The 20,264-nt window shown below is 38.6% G+C and overlaps 1 protein-coding gene across 1 annotated transcript in view; it reads left to right on the top strand.

Moving 5' to 3' along the window:
- LOC149182457 (kinesin-like protein KIN-12D) overlaps nucleotides 1-20,264 on the top strand; it is a 303,163-nt gene that overhangs the window by 59,533 nt on the left and 223,366 nt on the right. The window contains exons 4-7 of the mRNA XM_089414561.1: nucleotides 306-425; nucleotides 533-646; nucleotides 799-891; nucleotides 1,094-1,183. Of these exons, the coding sequence (XP_089270687.1) occupies nucleotides 306-425; nucleotides 533-646; nucleotides 799-891; nucleotides 1,094-1,183 (417 nt within the window). The remainder of the gene's footprint in view (nucleotides 1-305; nucleotides 426-532; nucleotides 647-798; nucleotides 892-1,093; nucleotides 1,184-20,264) is intronic.

The following is a 20,264-nucleotide window of genomic DNA, read 5'->3' as shown; positions in this document are numbered from 1 at the left end:
ATGGCTTTACGAGTGTCTCAGGACTGCCCTATCAAAATAACAACTTGGAAGTGGGATCTTTTGTTTATGGGGTTCTTATAACTGAGACCATAAGTGAAAGGTAATGTTTGCTGTTAGGTCCCATATACTTATGAAGTGAAGGGTATGCTTGGTATTATAACCGAAGACATCATGCACAGTTTTCTCAGAATTTTGTATTAAGATGGCTTTGCAAGTTTAGTTCTAAGTGAATTGTGAAATCTATTCACTCTAGTGCTTTATTGATTGCATATATCTGACAATGTACTTTCTTACATGTGAGGCAGACAGGAAGTGGGAAGACCCATACTATTCTTGGAGAACTTGAGGGATTGGATGCCAACCCTAGTGTGGATCGTGGATTGACACCTCGCATCATTGAGCACTTATTTGCTAAAATTCAAGAAGTGAGTTTTTAGTTTAGGTCTAAATTTGAATATTATTACGTTTTTTTTGTGGATATTTTTGGAAGCGCAATACTGACAAAGTAGTTTATATGTGAATAAAATGGAAGGATGAATCTTCTCAAAAGCTTGAGAATGTGAAGTATTCTTGCAAATGCTCCTTCTTGGAGATCTACAATGAACAAATCACGGACCTTTTGGAACCAACATTAATAAATTTACCTGTAAGCAGCTGCCATACATACTCTTTCCTATGTTTCACTTAATTTACTATTATGATATATTTCAGTTGATTAGGACTGATGCTAAGATCTCTTTTGTGCACATATTTTGTCTTATAATTTAATGATAGTTTTTGCTCTGAACTATTATTTAGGTAAGGGAAGACCACAAGAAAGGCGTGTATGTGGAGAATCTTACCGAAGTAGAGGTGACATCTGTTCAAGATGTGATTACTCTGCTTCTTCAGGTACCATGAAAATTGTTAATACCCTTATTCGTTTTCCCTTGATATTCATATCCTTGCATTTCAGAATGTCTTCTTGATGATGTGATCCTGAACCAACATGTATTTCTTCTTGACTTTGGGTATATATAATATACATAGGGTCATTAGTTTGGGCTGAAATGTTAAAACATAAGAAAACTTGACTACTTACATCTTAATGCAGGGGAATGCAAACAGAAAAGTTGCCGTGACAAACATGAACAAGGAAAGCAGCCGTTCACATAGTATATTTACCTGTTCCATACAAAAAAGAGTAGCGTCTCTGGTTCTGCTTATTAATTCCCTTCTGCTTTTCATCTTGAAATCTTAGTTTTAAAATCTGAAATGCATCCTGGTATATTTCCATTGTTTGCGGTCTCAAAGTTGTGGAGATTCTCATGTGAAATGTTCAACTAGATCCAGACTTCAGAATATTCCTAATCTCTTAAAACTTATGGAAATGCTGTACTGAACAAAACTTAAGGTTGTAGCTATAAGCTCAAGTGTGGGCTTGATGTTGTTTGTTGTGAACTGAGTTTGGTCAACTGAAACCAGAGGTTTGAGAGATGCAAAAGAAATAAGTCAAGGTTAGAATAGGCACATAGCGTAATGATCTTAAGAAACAGATTGATAGGAAAATATGAGAGAAATTTGGTTGGATGCACTCTGGGTTGTGAGAATTGAGAAATGCCCCTTACTGTTTCTTGGCTGGAACCATTTTGGAAATAGGAGTCACCAGTCATTCAATGTTTCTGGATTGGAAATGACCAGGGAAATAGCCGGAGGTGTTTACACCTTTGCTAGCTCAAACATTTCTGGGCTGTTTCCTTGATCTTTTATGAAAATGGCTTGAAAAATGTTGAACACATGAATATGGAGACAGTTTTAGATAATTATGTGATGCATAAACATTTTTTTTTCTGAAGAAAAAATGTAATTTGTATTAATGAATAAAAATTACATACTGTTTGTGCATAGATGCACTAAAAAAAGGCATGAGTAGCCATCAGTCCACAAAGCATGAAGCGTCAACTAACCAGTCTAAAAACCGCAGCAAACAAAAAATTGCCTGTTGAGTTTCAACATCTAGCTGACTGCGTATATACATAATAAACTGCAAAAAGAAAAGACTGCCAAAAACAGGCAAAGTGCTGCCATCCTTAATCTCTGTCCTGTGGTAAATCCAGCTGAAGGGCCCTCTATAAATGGTCAATGATAGTATTCTGATGTAGTCCTATCTAGCTGTTCATATATATTCTATAATCGCAGAACCTGTGAAAAGCCAGCCTTAGAGAGCGCATCTGCTGTCTCTTTCCTCTCCCTGTAAATATGCTGACAAAAAATCTGGTCAAAAGAATGTTTTAGATGCAAATGTTAGATTTTTAATACCCAACTGCTAATTTAACAAGCATTCTGAGATGCAAGAACTGAAAACTGAACTGCAAAATTCACTTACCTAGTATGCTGAGTATTCTAACAAATAATAGCAGCGGAAAATAAATTCACGAAGACAAGCACACAATAAAAAAATACACCAGGAATACCAGGAAACTCAACTGGGGAAAACTTGCCAACTTGTGTGTGTAATTAATCTGCTCAACAAAATCTCAGGAATTAAGTACAAAATACTGGGAGAAATTCCCTTCCAATTCTATATTCCTCAACACTCAAATCTGCACACCCTTGATCAACTCGAACTCTCTCATGCGTAGTTATACGGACTACACAAGCTAAGACTGCCTCCTGTGCAAGTCAACTTGGCCTTGAAGTGATGTGCTTTGGCTGTAGAAATCTCTTGAGGCTATTCGACCTCGTTCTCTGCCCTCATGCGCTTATCTGGAAACTCCTTGCTGAGCTTGCACACACAAATTTCTCTAGTGCATAAACACATGATTTACCAAGTTTGTGCCTTTCCTCTTTATAGAATCGAACTAGCTCCTCAACTCAAGCGAACTGGCTCCTTGAACTCAAGTCAAACTACCTTATTGAACTCAAGTTGAACTGAGGATAAATCTCCATGCATGGCTAAGTTCGATTTACGGTTTTTGACTATTGGAAAATTAGAGAATTTTCCTATGTCAAAACTAAGAGAAAGTATAATTGCGCCTTAGCTTCACTTGTGGGTTTCTCTGCCAAATTTAGTGCACTTCTAAATTTAGCAGAACCCTTCCTTCTCTAACTTCAATTAACACTCCCTCTTAGAGAGGAACGTGTTTTGTACTATACCCAATTTATCTCTAAAGTAGACGAATCTGCCTCTTGTCTATGCCTTGGTCAAGATATTTGCTGTTTGTTCCTCTGTAGGTACGTACTGAAGTCTGAATTTATTCTTCTGAACACAATCTCTGATATGGTGGTACCTGATCTCTATGTGCTTGGAGTGGTCATGAAACACTGGATTTTTAGAGAGCTTGATGCAACTCTGATTATCACAGATTATGACCGTGGGCTTTGACTTCTGATTGAACAACCCGATAATTAGCTTCCTAAACCAAATAGGTTCGCAAGCTGCCAAACTGGTAGCCATTTACTCCGCCTCTGCTAATCTCAACTTCCTGCTGAACCAAGCAGCAACTATTGACCAAACGCTGAAAACGAAACTTGAAGTGCTCTTCATGTCTGCTGAACTCCCTGCCCAATTTACATCTGTGAATCCCTGAAGACTTACTCCATCAACCTACCTGTACAACAACCCATAATCTCTTGTGCCCTTGAGATACCTCAACACGTGCTTGGCAACAATCCAGTGCACTTTGGTATGCTCAACCATGAAATGGCTCAATTAGTTAACTGCAATGCAAATGTTTGGTCGTGTTCACAAGATACATCAATGACCTTATGAGCTTCCTGTATAGAGTGGCATCCACTCGCTCACCTCTGGTAGCATCTACCTTCCTCTAGTTTGTGACTAGAGGTGTGGTCATGGGCCTACAATCTTGCATGTGGAACCTCTTGAGAATCTCCTGTGTGTATCTGCCTTGTCCCAAGAATATCTGTCCAACACCCTGCCATACCTCTAGCCCAAGGAAATAGTGCATTAACCCTATATCCTTCATCTCATACTCCTCTGCAAGATCTCTCTCGCAGTGATGGATGAGCTCCTTGACCCTTGTCAATATCAAATCATCAACATACAACACAAGAATGAGAGGCTGCCCATCAACCACAATATAGTACAGGTTAGTGTCAACATCACTCTTGGTGAAGCCCAATTTGAGAAGGTGTCTATCTGGGCATACCATGCCCTTGGTGCTTGCTTGAGGCCATAAAGAGCTTTCTTCAGCCTGCACACATGTGTGCCTCTACTGAAAGTGTCAAACCCCTCAGGCTGCTCAACATAAATCTCTTCCTTAACAAATTTGTTAAGGAAGGTGGTCTTCACGTCCATTTGGTTGATCCTCCACCCCATCTGTGCTGCAATTGCCAAAATAGTCCTAATGGACGAATCGTGGGCCACTGGTGCCAACGTCTCATCATAGTCTATCCCTTTGATCTGAGAGAACCCTTTGGCCACGAATCTAGCCTTACACTTCTCCACACTCCCATAATATGCATGCTTAATCTTGTAAACCAAACATGACCAACCACTAACTTGCCAACAGGTCTTGGCACAATTTCCTAGACGTCATTTTTCATGATAGAAGAATACTCCTCAACTCTTTCAAGGTCAATCTTAATCCCTTCCTTATAAATGATGTGACCCAACAACTTACCTTTAGTTACTCCAAGTACAAACTTAGCAGGATTCAAGGATATTCCAAATTCTCTACACCTATTAAAAATCTGCCTGAGATGATCTATATGACTAATACCATCCTTCGAAAATACCGTAAGATCATCTTGATATATCTCAATGATTTTACCAATCAAACCCTTGAATGCATAATCCATAACCCTTTGAAAAGTTGCTCCAAAATTTGTCAATCCAAAAGACATTCTAATATATCCAAATGTCCCCCATGGTGTGGTGAAAGTTGTCGTGTGATGATCCTCTTTCTCCTCCCTGACTTGATTGTAACCAGAGAAACAATCTAGCAACAACATCATCCCTGAACATGTTATTCTTTGCAGCATAGTTTCAATGTTAGGCAAAGGATAATTGTCCTTCTTACATGCTAAATTAAGATTTCTGAAATCAACATAAACTCTGATAGATCCATTTTTCTTCCTAACAATCACCAAATTTGAACACCACGATGAATGTCAAGTCTACGCAGTTATTCCAGTTGAGATCATCTTTTGAAGCTCTTTTTGAACCAGGGGGGCTAACTTAGGGTTAATTTGTGTAACAACCCATCTCAAATCGAACAACATAGCAATATTAGCATGCATGTGAGGCATACATATGATAGCTACATATGCATGCATCATATACATTGCACTAGTATATCTATATATATATATATCGACTATTCATGGAGAATGCCTAAATATAAGATAAATGAATTAATTATCAAAGGTGTTAATTAAATACCTAATTCTCGTAAAAAGAAGAAATATACACTCGGTAAGAAATATAGTTGGGATTTATTCATATGTTACATATAACCCAAAATGTATATTAATAAAACTGAACCCATAAACCTTATGATTAGACTTGATATTTTATAAACATAAAATAATATGTAATATTTAAAATCATCATGGTCTTATACTATTTAATAAAATTAAAGTACCATCTGTCATAAATTAAAGTGACACCATTCGATGTTGGTCTTATACTATTTAATAAAATTAAAGTACCATCTGTCATAAATTAAAGTGACACCATTCGATATTGTGAGGATCTGATTCATTTAAAGGCAAAAGCATGACAAAGCAATCACCGCCTAACAAAAGATATTATCCTTTCATAAAGGCGGTGATCAGCTACGTAGAGGAGGAGGGACCTCTACTATTTAAAGGGAGGAAGGAGGATTTCAAAGGGGAGATACAGGGGAAAGGGAAAGAAAATAAAGCTGTTGGAGGGGGAAACCAGAGGGGGATTTTGGAACAGAAAATTGAAGGATTTTGGGAACTGAAAATTGGGAAGTCTTCAACTGTTCTTGGAGTTTTGGGCACGGGGGCCAGTGGACTTCCATTTCGGAAGTTCTCTGGATCTGGGGACCGCAGAGGTTGACCCCAGATAGGCAGGGAGGAAGAGTTGGTTTGGTAATGGAATCAGAAAACTTGGAGCAATGTGATCAACATCAGACGGGAGAATCAGGTATGCAAAGAATCAGGTACGCAGATGCATTTAATTTATAGAATTTATTTGATAGAAATTTCTTTACATTCGATTGAGATGGAATATCAGTCTTTAGAAATGCAATATCAGTCTTTACAATTTGCCTATGTTTTTGATGAAATGGTTTAGCATTTTCTTCTTGTAATGGGATAGTATGTTGCATAGCATCGTCCTTATAACCTGTAAGCTCATCATAAGAAAATGCCAAAACATCTCTATATTCATGAAGTAAATCAATCAATTCTTTCCTCTCTTCCTCACTAGTACCTTTACCAATTTTTACAATCTTCAGATCGTCAGAGGTACCAATATTTACTTCAATAAATTCCCTTGGATCAATTTTCTTTTCTTCTTTCCTCTTTGTGGCATCATGCCTACCAAAGAGTCGCTCCAAAGCTACATGACTCTTAGGAGTAGGATTTGCTATATCATCACTTTCATTATGACTACATTCCTCCTCCGAAAAGTTAAAGCTAAAATCCTCGAATTCTTCCATCTTATTAAAAAATTGAATCACCTGACTATCATCATTAAATACCAGCCAATGCTCAACACTATCAGGAATGGAAGGCCTAAAGATAACTTCCATCTTGACTTTATCCTTTATTAACTCATCAGATAATTGCAAAGTGGAAGTTGCAATTGCAAGCTGATCAACATGGCTATTCTTCTCTTTAGGGACAGTCTCAAGATCAAGAGCATCAAAAAGCTCCATATTGTCCCAAACAACATTTCGATATCTTTTAAGTCTATCATTTTTACATGTAATTTATTCTTGTTGCATAATGACCAGATCATAATCCCCCTTAATTTTAAGCAATTTAACCTTTAAACCCTTTGCCAACTGAAAACCCAAGAAATGGGCTTCATATTCAGCCACATTGTTGGTTGCTACAAACTCCAATCTATAGCCAAATTTGAAAACATGACCAAGGGGAGATTTAAAGACCACACCAAGACCTTCACCGTGCCTAGAAGATGCACCATCGAAATACATACACCATGCTTTACCCTTTAAATCATCAACCTCTTCATCAACCTTTACATCCGAGGGAACTATGGAGTTAGACAAAATAGCATAATTCCCAAGGTTAGGCTATTCCATTATAATCTCATTATGGGGGCTCTTGGGGTCCTTAACATGGAATCTTCTTTCGGGGTCTGTGTTAAGTCTAACAATTCCACTACCTCGAGGAGAAGGAATCATAGCATATGACCAATTCATTTGAATACTCCCTCCTAGATTAGAGGCCCAATTTCTAGATAGCAGCATACCCCAAGCGTCTGGCACATCAATACAACAATGTCCATTACAATCATTATATCGGGGTAAACCGACAAATGCACTTGCGAATCTTTAATTAACCCATCAACTTCAATCTTCTTGGAATCCATGGCACATATGTTGCAGTATGATCTAGAGATTGTCAAGTTGAGCTGCTCCATGACCCTCTTAGTCATAACACAAGCAGAAGCACCAGAGTCGAGCATGCAATTATATAATTGAAAACCATTAAGAAGTAATGAAGAATGGTTGGTGATCTTTGTTATCCGGATCCATTCTTTGCAAATATACAGGAGCATCCTAATAGACAACTTTAGTAGCCTTTTCACTATAAGCATTAACATGAGGAGCTTCAATGGCCTTCAATAACTTATCTTTTTGAGAGGGAATTTTTAATATCTCGGTGACAGGAACCCAAATTTTTGCATTATTCAACCATCCTCCCAAATCAATATTTAATCCAGAGTTAGAACTCAAATTAGGGTTAGAACTTCAAGGGGTAATCTGATTTTCACTTTGTTCTTTATTTTTTCACTGATAAGTTAATCCTTTGTCTTTTGCAATCTCCAAGACTTGCTTAGGAAAAGGCTTTTCATCAAATAGCTTAGACATCATATCCTTTTCTTCACTAAAGGTATTGACACTATGAGAAGATGTAAGATTTTTGACATCATGGCAATTTTCTACAACTTCCATCCAATTCTCCATGGACAAGTGATACTGGTCACCGACAATATTTATCTAAGTACTTGTCCCTGCCATTCCACTATCCCTGATTCTCTTCGCCTCAGGGCATGCAGCCTCGTCATGAAGGTCATCACAAGCTCGACAATAAGGTGGAGCTTCATCCACAAGATTGGTAGACTCAAGTGGATTTGGCGGTCTTTGATCATTGGATGGACCTTTCTTTTGCCATGTATTATTACCTCGATTATTATTCTTAGGTTGGAAATTTTGTGCTTGCGATCTTTCCATGTCGACCAACCTAGCCTGCATGGCACTCATTTCCTTTGCATGATCAAGTTTCATATCTTTAATCAATTGTGTCAACTCTTTAATAAGATCCTTATCAGCTTCCTTAATTTCTTTTCCTTTTATTTCACTCTTTAGAAAAACTTGAAATTTTACACTTACTAGCTGCTCTCCTACATTTATCCATTTCTTTAGCCAAGGTTTGAGCAACATTCACATAATTAGGATTAGAGCGCCACAACTCATAAAAAGGATCAGTGGGAAAAGCATAGATGTAATATACCAATTGAGACTTCGCAGGAGGCTTATAATCTTGAGGTAAATCCCTTAACATATCATTAAACCTTTTATTAAATTCTTCAACCGTGTCATTTTCATTCTTCTTAATAATGCTAATGGCACTAAGCAAGTACATTTCTTGTTTCTTATCTCCATATCTATCTTTAAAGGCATTAATAATTGCTTGCAAAGAATCAAATGAATTATTAGGAAAATCATGGAACCAATCCATAGCATATTCTTCCAATGAAAGGACGAAGAGCCTCATCTTTACATCTTCATGATTATAATTAGCAGGAGAGCACCACTTATTCACACAAAGATCAAATTTCTTAATGTGGTCGTTGGCACTGATAGCATTATTGCTTTGGAAAGAAGGTGTTAGTGTCGGTCTTGAGCCCTCCATCAGTGATCAATAACTCTTTGCATATGCATTTATAGGTGTCTCATCAGTGTCAATTTTGCATCCCACTAGGCATGCCATAACACTGAATGGAGGAGCTGGTCTTTGTTCCCTTCTTGGCTTTGCTGGATCAGGTCATACAACAATGTAATTGAGTCATGCTTGTTCTTATTTTTTTTTTTTTTGTCTTGAGATCCCATAGTCTTAGGTCTAGGGTTTTGAGTCAAAATCATTTCAAGGTAATGAGTCATGGTCAGTAAGTGCCCAGCAAGCCAGAAGGAATTTTGTACATATGTTTCATTATCATTTTCTTCAGCTATAGCTCACTTTATGCCTTGGATTTAAAAAAACCCTGTTTTTAAGTCCAAGGCCATGAGGAATTTGTAAAAATAAAGAAATTTCCAAAAATTTGTAAAAGTGCCGGCAACAACCCTGGTTCCTTCACTACAGTCCATCAGGCGGTCAACCTGCAAAAAGAACGGAGTCAAACGCATCAAAAGAGCTCATTTCAGGACAAAAAGACTCTAAACAGTGTTAAAAAGAAAAGCAAGTTGAAAACATTAGAAAGTGGGTTCTAAAGTTAATTTTTTTTTAAAATGACCCTATAAAAGCTAACTTCCCTCTTTAGTCACTCTTATTGTGCAATTGAAAGTGAAAATTTCGTGCTAGAGGCAAAGAAGGCGATTTCGTGGCAATTTTCTGCAAATCCAGCGCTTGGGAAGGTGCGCGACCATTCCACAGGTGTGCGCGACCACTTGGGTGGTGCGCGACCATTCCACGAGCATTTCCCTGTGTAAATTTACACAGGCGCGACCATTCCAGTGGTGCGCGACCATTCCAGGGTGGTGCGCGACCATTTGGTCCGCCTGCACAGAAAACTCACCAAAATTCATCCAAACTCCAAATTTCTCCAAATTTGCTCGGGTTTTTTCCAAGGTATGCCTCCTTTATCAAGTTTATGAGTGTGTCATGGTTTCAAAGGAGATTTATGGTCATGTTTTGTCATGCAAGAAAACAATGAAAAATAGGTTAAATGATGGTTGTTTTGCAAGCATATGCTTTGATAGTTTGTTCGTTTTTCAAGGTGATTTTTCCTTTATTCCCTTCCATTATTTTCCCATGTTAAATCACAAGTGTTAAAATGTCATATTCATTAATCATATTTGCAAATTAACCATACAAACCCTACCCCCAAATCCTATGAAACCCTAACCCCTTCTAAACCATTTCAAACCCTAATTTTTTACCATGTTATATGCTCAAAACCTAAACACTAGTATACACAACAAAGTAAAAAGGAAAACATTGTAAAAAAACAAAAAGAAAAGTGATGACAAGGCATGCACACAAGAAATTGTAAAAACAGTGAAAATTACCATTTGCATAGCCTTAAAAAAAAAAATAAAGAAAAATGTCATCTTGCTGTATGATGTCAAAGGTTACAAGCTGTGTAAAATTCATGATAAAATTCATTAAAGGTATCAGCTGCTAGTTATCCAAAAAGAGCAGTCTTGCTGTGGTTAGAGTTTGTAGTAACATGGTATCATCTCCCTTTCCTAGAACTCTGTTTTTCCCTATCTATTCCCTATATTAAAACCCTAATTCAATTGCATTTCCCTTCATGCAAAACTCCTTATGCAAATTGAATGTCCCTCCCTACGATCAAAGCACACAGTGAAACCCTAATTCCCCATGGTAAAAGCATGATGAAGCTGCCACTGTCCTAAATGAATTGCTGTTACGAAAATTAGTTGGCAGTGATTATTAAAAAGGTTTCATTGTCCCCCTAAACCTAATTCCTAATATCCTCTCTTTTCCCTAATTCCCAAATTACCAATTCCCTCTCCCTTCCATTGTAACATAATCACAGCAATCCCCTCTCCCTTCCTCTTGCAATCAAATACCCTAACTCCCTGTTTCCCAAAGCATCAAATGGCCATTCCAAAAGTTATAAAAAACAGAGTATGCTCCTCAAGGACATGCAAAAGCAAAATGAAATGAGCTGCCTGTTACTTGTACATAAGTGATGCTGCCCTATCCCCCTATGCCCATGACATCCTCCCCTCCATCATGAAGATTTTCATTGTCCTTTCCCTTGATGCTTAAAAAACAAAGTTTCCCTAAATAAAGTATTGATTTGCAAATGTTGAAAGATGGAATGACATGTTTAGCATTATGTGATGTTTTCCTTCAAAATTCCCTGCTTATATATATTTTTCCCTTTCCTATATGTAAATTCCCTCCCCTAACACGTCCCTCATGATGTTTCCCCTTGAAAACAGCATACTTCACAGCATTTTGCAGGCAGGGCAGCGGTCATTTTGACTTGTTTATTCCACCTTGCTCAATAACAACACCATGTCAACTACTGAGACTAATGAGCAAGGTGATGACCGATCATCATCTTCTGAGATTGAGACACAGCGGAGGCCTCGTAGGGGAGGCAAAGGTGGTCACCACAGGAGAGAAGAGCCCACATCATTGACAGAGTTGCAGGCTTGCCCATTGGCAGTGGCTTGTTTTCAGCACATGGCTTGTTATCAGTTTTGTGAGAGGCTGTCACACATTCAGCATCACAGAGAGTTGGCCCGGTTGTTTGTCCTACATCTCCATGACAGGCAGGTCACCCTTGCAGGGGTGAATTTTGTGTTTTCTCCAGAGGCTATCACAGAGGCTACCGGGATACCCAATGTGGGTGAGGTGTGGCCGAAGCGCAAGTGGCTGGATCTAGTATACTATGAGCCATATGTCAGGCCTACACATGTGCGTAACTTGACAAGGAACTTTCCTATCAAGTTCCTCCGAGCAGAGTATGTAGATATCATGAGACTCATTATGCACTACTTCACATGCGAGGGGAGATTCTCACGGGTAGGTCCTGGTCATATCCGCATGCTAATGCACTTCACCAGAGTGAGGATGATGAACATCTCAGCATACTTATTTCACGACACTCAGAGGATGGTCTCTATCTTTCAGAGACAGACCCTAGTACAGCAACTTCGGAGCCTATGCCATCATGGTCTTATTCAGCTAGTAGTTTCCTATCAGCTGAGCCAGCAGGGCATTCCTTGGGCAGATTTTATCTCCCGAGAGTTTTTTACACAGCCACATCCAGAGCCAGAGGCAGTTCACGAGGAGGGAGGGCCATCACATCAGCCCGAGACCAGCATTCCGAGACACATGGCTTCTTCTCCTAGGGTCACATATCAGAGAGGTCATAGGACCTTATTTGCAGCAGCTCGACGAGTACTTTCTCCACAGCCGGTGGAAGGGGTCTCGTCATCATCTTCAGAGCAGCGAGTGTTATCTCCACACCAGGTGGAAGGGGCCTCGCTTTCTTCATCGGCACAGGCAGTACGAGAGGGCAAGCAGCCCATGGTTGAGGATGAGGCAGTTGGCGAGGCACATGATGATTTCATTGGTCGTGATGCCCACTCTCCTCCTTCAGATTTTTATGAGATTATCAGGCAGAGAGAGGAGGAGAACCTCGTGTTGCAGCAAAAGCTCCAAATGGCTCAATGGACCATCACTTATCTAGAACAGCGCACCAAACAATTAGAAGAAGAAAAAGAACTTGATGAGCTATGGAGGATCCGCAATGATCGAACTTTGAACCGTAGGAGGCCCGGTGACCCATTGCCTGCTGATCGGGAGTCCATGCTTATCAGTGTGAATGCACACTTGGAGAGATTGTTGGAGAAGGCAAATCGTGACAAAGAGCTGCTACGCAACATGAAAACACACTATTGGGCAAGATTGCATGTTTGCAAGGCTAAAATGAAAATTCTCCAAAGGAAGCTGTCAGAGGCCCAGAAGAAGAAGAAAAGGACAAACCCACTCCGTATCTTGGCTGAGGCATCCCTCACTCATCATGGTACTAATCAGCCTTGATCTAGCATCAAAATCTGAAAATTTTGAGAATTTTGGAGCATTTTGCAAATTTTTGGTAAAATTACAGGTTTTTCCCGTGGAATGGTCTCACCCCGGGTAAGACCATTTTGGAGGACTGCTCGGAATTTTGAAAACTTGGCATTTTTGGAAGGGGCATGCAAAGAGAAAAATTACCAATACTTGGGAGAAGCCTGATTTTGAGATTTGAGCCTCCAAAAGCTCAAAATACATCAAAAAAATGACTTTCTGCCCACTTTTTGAGTTGCAGAAAGTGACCTTGGGAGAAATGGTTTTTGAGGGGGAAAAACAACTCCAAATTCAGAAATTCCACTTGGGATGGAAAGTAGACAGACCAAGCTTTCCAATGAGCCATCTTGCACCTGATTTGGACCAGTGGAACCCACTCAAAAGTTGCTGCAAAGGGGCGCGACCATTTGAACAGGGGGCGCGACCATTCGAGCCAGCTTTGCCAGAATTGACCTTTTTTGTCAAAAAACACTGTTTTGACTATGGTTGACTATTTTTACTTGTAGATGATGGATAAATGTAATATTTTCATGGCACTTTGATAGATTTTATCTCTCTTTACCCTTCTAGAAGCTTCCTTGATGTAAAAAGTGAATAATTAATGCATGAATCAGTTAGCTAAGTAATAGAGGCAAGTTGTTGGACTGCCTATTATCTAGTGCTTAATTTAGAATTAGTTCAAACTGCTCCTAGGAAGCTGAGCTCGACCCCTAGAGGTGGGGAAAGGAGTTAGATGGTCTAGATGGTCTATATTATGCTCTCTCCTTCTCATTTTCATGGTTGGACTCTTGTGGGAGAAACATTATTGTGTATTGTACATCTATTTCTGCAAATTTAAGGAAAGGAAAGCCAGGGTTTTGCAGATTTCATTGTGGATTCTTGTGGATCATTGTGTTGATGGTGTGTCTTCTAATTGTTACTGTAAGTTTGTTTATGTGTTACATATCTCTTTCTTTGCTGCTATTTGAACAAGATGAAGTGATAAAGTTTGAATTCATGCATGCCATGCTCAACTTTTAATTCTGTTCAATATCTATGTTTTCCACTGTTTAAAGAGGATTCAAAGTCCTTGTTTGCCCTCTTTAACCTCCTCTTTTTCTTCCCTGATCACTCATCCAAGCCAAAGGCATCAGCACAAGTTCCTACCTTGCCCCAAAGAACCCCCTGCAAAAACTGAGCCCAATCCCCGCATCCTGAATTGCACTCCCTCCAATTGCCACCAAAAACCCCAAAAATCATTAAATCCAACCCCCCTATCAATTTACTAGCCTAAAATCTTTATTCTTAATTGGTCAGCCTAATCATATTGAAAGATCTATCAAATCTGACCCGAGAGAGCCTTCTCATACCTCGTAGGGCTAGCTACGAGGTGAAATGGTTTGATGTAGCCTTGAGAGTTTGTCTATCTCAGCCTAGGTGAATTCCAAGCGCTAACAGAAGGCAACTCATCGATGGTTTTCTATGGAATATCAGGAGGATAACCCTGAATGTTAGCATAGTTACAAGGGGAAAACAAGTCATTCATGATGACTTGTTCAATGGAATTAGGAAAAAACAAATGGAGATCAAGGATAGCTTCTTGTCCAAGATTTGCAAGAATACTATGAGAAGCAAACCTTTGTGATCAAACTCTATAAACCTTTTTAGCATTTGGAGTAGGATCAACCAAAAGGCTTGGATACCTTCTATTAGAGATTCTTGCAGAAAATGAATCAAGTGGAGCTGCCACTTGAACAAGAACCTAACTTTGAAAATACAATATGCGAAAAACCGCAAGTTAGTCAAAAACCGGGGGCAAAAAGATTCAATCTTCGGCAACGATGCCAAGAAAATGTTTTCGCCTCAAATGTACACCTCAATGTAGGAAAAATCCCAATTCCACCAGGTGTAATTTTAGAGGCGCAACGCTCAGAGCAGGGGATGTCACCTGTTCCACACTCACTCCGTTAAAGCTTTCTCCTAGGTAAGCTAAGTGGGGTAGTCCCTAAAGATGATTGTGAAAAGGAAACTTGCTGGAACAACAAGTTCCAGGAGACTAAGGGCAAGGCTACTACCTCTCTAGGCAACTTGGATTTAGATTGATTAGCAAGTGAAATTATTAATAAGCAATGTATATGGCAATAAGATAGATTCTTAATTAGATCAATATAGCGATGATAACATTAGCAGAAATAGACCAGTGCTTCAATAACAATGTTAAATCTAGATACTTGCACAAGATAATACTCCAAGTTACAAGAAAGACAACGCTGCAAGAAAAGTGTTACTATGAAAAATTAAGAGATTAAAAGTAACTATATGAACAATAAGCTTTCAAATATAACTTGCAAGAAAATGTAAGCTTGAACTTCAAGTAAAAAATATGCTCAACAATGATATAGCAATTCAAGATACAATAGGCAAACGTCACCACCGTCGTCATCGTCATCACCATCGCCATCGCCACCACCAAGACCATCATCAACGCCAATCGCTTCAACACCTGAGTTAACCGTTATAATGCGCTCATTGGAAGCCATCTTGGAAACATTAAAAGGGCCGCCAATAGCTAATATCAAAGAGGAGCAACCTCAACTTGAAGAAAGAAATCCAGCGGAGCCCAAAGGTTTTGATTATAGACAATCGAAGGAAGATATTTCTAGGGAGCTGTAGAAGATTAAACTCCCAGAATTTTTAGGAGGATGAGTTGGAGAACGTGCTGAAGCATGGTTAGAAGGAATGAACAAATGTTTTGCGCTAAGAGAGTACTCTTCTACCTCCAAGACGAAAATTGCCGTATTTCAATTAAGGGAAAGTGCCTTGATTTGGTGGGGAAATCTAGAAAAACAATTACACCTCACAACAGATAATGTTCCCTAGGAGTTGTTCGAGGAAATATACCGTGCCAAGTACGGGGCCTTTCATATGTTAGTCCAAGGTAACAAAACAATGGAGGAATATGAGATAAGGTTTATGGAACTTGTCAAATATATTCGTTATCTAGACACTGCCGAACGTCAAGCTGAGCGCTTCATATATGGATTAAATCCTTGCATAAGGGCCATGGTTAGGATGTGGAAGCCATCATCAGTAGCTGAGGCAGTTGAATGTGGCTATTATGCAGAAGAGCATTTGGGGATAAAAAGGGATGTCAGGCCAATAAAACCTCTACAGCCAGGGTTTCCAGGAAAGACTCCCTAAAACTTCGTCATGGGAAGTAGCTCGAGAACACCTCCTCATGGTAATAGATTTACCCCAAGAGGAGTAGGAGAAACCCATGGCAGTTAATGCTATAGCTGTTGAATCATCAAACAGATAATCACAAGTCCATGGAAATATCGAGGAACTGCTAATAGAGGAAGAAACACGAGAGGACGTGGCACAAGAGGATGAAGCTCCTTGTCTAGAAACTCACAATTTTACTCAAAGGGATCACCCCAGGTTAATTGTTGGAGATGTGGAGGACCGCATTTTCAACGTGATTATCCGGAAGCTTCGTCAAGTATAATGCATAGAACAGGAAAAGACCCATCATCAAATACCCAAGGCAATCATAGAATCCATGTTGTAGTCAACAACAACCAAGCAACACATCAGTCCACTGTAGTGGAATCCTCAGGTATTATTAACGACATAAAACTCAAAATCTTATTTGATACTGGTGCCACTGATAGTTTCATTTCGTCATATGCATTAAATAAATGTGGGTTGGCAGCCCACAAGCAAAACGATTTCAGACAGGTGGAAATGGCTTCAGGAGAACTCCAATCCGTAGATTTAAGTGTTGAGGAATGCAAAGTTGATCTAGGGATCTGTTCAACTAAGTTAAAAGTTTATGTCATAGCCCTAGGAACTTATGACCTCGTCATAGAGGTGGACTAGTTAGAAGCTCATCAAGCATGGGTAGAATGTTACGGGAAAACAATTCTCTGTATAAATGATGAAGGGGAGACGATCCAAATCCAAGGTATTAAGATGAAAGTATCTTTGCGCTTCATCTTAGGAATGCAAATGAAGCGTTGTTTAAGAAAAGGTTGTTAGGTATATGCAATTCAAGAAGTAAGCAAAGAGAAAGGACCACCCTTAGAACAATATCTAGTGTTATTCGAATTTTTGCATGTTTTTCTAAAGGAATTACCAGGATTATCTCCTGAAAGAGAACTAGATATCATAGTAGAATTGAAACCTAGTACAAAACCAATCTCTAAAACACCTTACAGAATGAAAACCCCAAAACTTCAAGAATTACAAATTTAGTTGAAGGAACTATTGGATATAGGACACATTTGACCTAGTATTTCACCTTGGGTTGCTCATGTAATTTTCGTCAAGATGAATGATGGTTCCTTGCGGTTATACATAGACTACCGAGACTTAAATTGAGTTACAATAAAGAATCGATATCCAATACCTCGAATTGATGACCTCTTCGACCAAATGAAAGGAGCTGTTGTCTTTTCAAAAATCGATCTACGATCAGGCTATCATCAGTTAAGAATTAAGGAAAGCGATATCTCTAAGACTGCATTCCGAACACGCTTTGGGCATTATGAGTTCATTGTGGTACCACTTGGGTTGATCGACCAATGCAACAACAATGTTCATGAACCTTATGAACAACGTTTTCCGCAAATATCTCGATCAATTTGTACAAGTCTTCTTAGATGATATTCTCATCTACTCCAAGAATGAGAAAGAGCATGAAGAACATTTGCGGATAGTATTATCTTGCCTTAGAGAACACTAATTATATGGAAAATTATCCAAGTGTTCTTTCTTTTAGAAAAAGATTCATTACTTGGGTCATATTATATCTGGTAAATGGATCTTAGTAGATCTTGAGAAGGTAAAGGCAATCATGGAATGGCCAATATCGAAAAATGCACATGAAGTACGAAGCTTTATGGGTTTAGCTGGTTACTATCGAAGGGTTGTAGAAGGATTCTCCAAAATTGCAAAGCCTATCACAACTCTCCAATGTAAAGGAGTTAGGTATGAATCGATTGAAAAATGTCATAGAGCATTCTCTGAACTTAAAAGATTGTTGACCAGTGCAACAATCTTGTGACTACTTGATATAGACAAAGACTTTACCGTGTGTACTAATGCATCCAAGCAAGGATTAGGTGCAATATTAATGCAAGAAAGAGGAGTAATAGCATATACCTCAAGAAAGTTAAAGCCTCATGAAGAACTCTACACCAAGCACGATTTAAAGTTAGCCACTGTAGTGCTAGCTTTAAAGATATTGAGACACTATCTAGTAGGGAGAAGCTTTATGTTCAAAAGCGACCATCGAAGTCTACAATATTTGTTTACACAAAGAGACTTGAATGCTAGGCAAAGACGATGGAGTGAATTCCTAAGTGAGTATGACTTTGGAATTTCATACATTATTGGAAAAAAGAATGTAGTGGTAGAGACTTTAAGCAGAAGACCTTAGATATTTTCCCTCATACATATCAAGGTAGACTTGAAGCAACGAATACTAGAACATCTCTTGAGAGACGGTATCTAAAAGTAAAATCTGAGCTCGATAGTAAAAATCCAAAAGAACCTAAGCTTGAGGGATATGAAGTAGAAGATGATGGAATTTTGTGATTCCATGGAAGGATGTACATTCTTGATAGTGAGGGTCTCCGAAACACCATCCTTAAGGAAGCCCGTAGAACATTGTATTGTGCACATCCTGGCGTAGAGAAAATGTACGTTGATATAAAGAAACTCTTCTTTTGGGTAGGAATGAAACGCGATATTGTCCAATTCGTAGCAAAATGTTTTGAATGTCAAAAAGTGAAGGCTGACCATTGTCACCCAACAGGTCTCCTACAACCTCACGACATTCCTATGACCAAATGGGAGATAATTTCCATGGATTTTATCTTCGGACTACCTTTTACTCCACAAAGGCACAATGCCATTTTGGTTGTGGTGGTTAAATTAACGAAAATCGCCCATTTCATTCCCGTAAGAGATACTTATGAAGTTGTTGACGTAACTCGAGTATTCACAAATGAAATTATCAAGTTTCATGGGGTACCTAAGAAGATCATATCAGATAGAGATTCACGATTTACTTCAAAATTTTGGACTTCTATGCAATTAGCCTTAGGAACTCAACTAAATTTAAGTACAATTTATCATCCTGAGACTGATGGACAAACAGAAAGGGTGAACCAAGTACTAGAAGATATGCTGAGAATGTACGTTATGGACCAACAAACACACTGGGAAAAGTACTTGCCCTTAGTTGAATTTGCATACAATAACAGTTACCACAGTTCAATCGAAATGCCTCCATTCGAAGCATTGTACGACAAACCTTGCAAGACACCGTTAAGTTGGGACAAGTTAGAAGATCGGGTGATAGTGGGGCCAAAATTAATTCAAGAGATGGAGGAACAGGTAAAACAAATTAGACAACAATTGAAAGAGGCACAAGATAGACAAAAGAGTTATGCTGATGCTCACAGGACATATAGGAATTATGAAGTAGGGGATCAAGTTTTCATTCGCATCAGACCAAACAAAAGCACCATTTGGTTTGGAAAAGGAACAAAGTTATCGCCCTGATTTATTGGGCCATTCAAAGTTTTGGAAAAAGTTGGACCTGTCGCCTATCGTCTTGCACTGCCACCCCACTTGCATAAAGTTCATAATGTATTTCATGTATCTGTATTAAGACATTACATAGCTGACAAATCTCATAACCTTCAATGGAAGGAACTGCAGGTATCAGACGAGGGAACCATTTCGGTCGAACCATTATGTATACTGGAACGTAGGGTTCGACAACTTAGGAACTGTCTGATAGACCAAGTTAAGGTCCAGTGGGACAAGTATAGCCTTGGATTGGCTACCTATGAAGATACAAAGATCATATGTCAGAAATACCCCAACTTGTGTTAATTTTGAAGAACTTAAAGCCATATTTTGTACATATTTACTTTATTTTAAATTAGATACTTAAAACTATTTTGAGATAATATATGTTACTGGAACATGTAAAAATGAAATTTTTATGTTACTGGAACATGATATATGTTATTGCTTAATTCTACTGGTACATGGATACCAATATGAAATATGTTATTTAATTAACATTGCTGGAATATAAATACCAATATGAAGTTTAGTATTTGAGTAACCTTGCTATGAAATCTAAATCATGAATTATGTTATGGATGAAGATATCTATAATTTTGTTTCATTTCTGCATATCAACATGATTGATGAGATAAAAATAAAATAATGACTACATTTAATATGAAAGTTAACTTATTGATATA

The sequence above is a fragment of the Pinus tabuliformis genome, chromosome 3_2 (genome assembly GCF_031772625.1).
Source record: "Pinus tabuliformis cultivar Carrire ecotype Pingquan chromosome 3_2, CPIR1, whole genome shotgun sequence".
Lineage (NCBI taxonomy): Eukaryota > Viridiplantae > Streptophyta > Pinopsida > Pinales > Pinaceae > Pinus > Pinus tabuliformis.
Note: the sequence above shows the minus strand (reverse complement) of the source record. Positions and strands in the feature narration are given on the sequence as shown.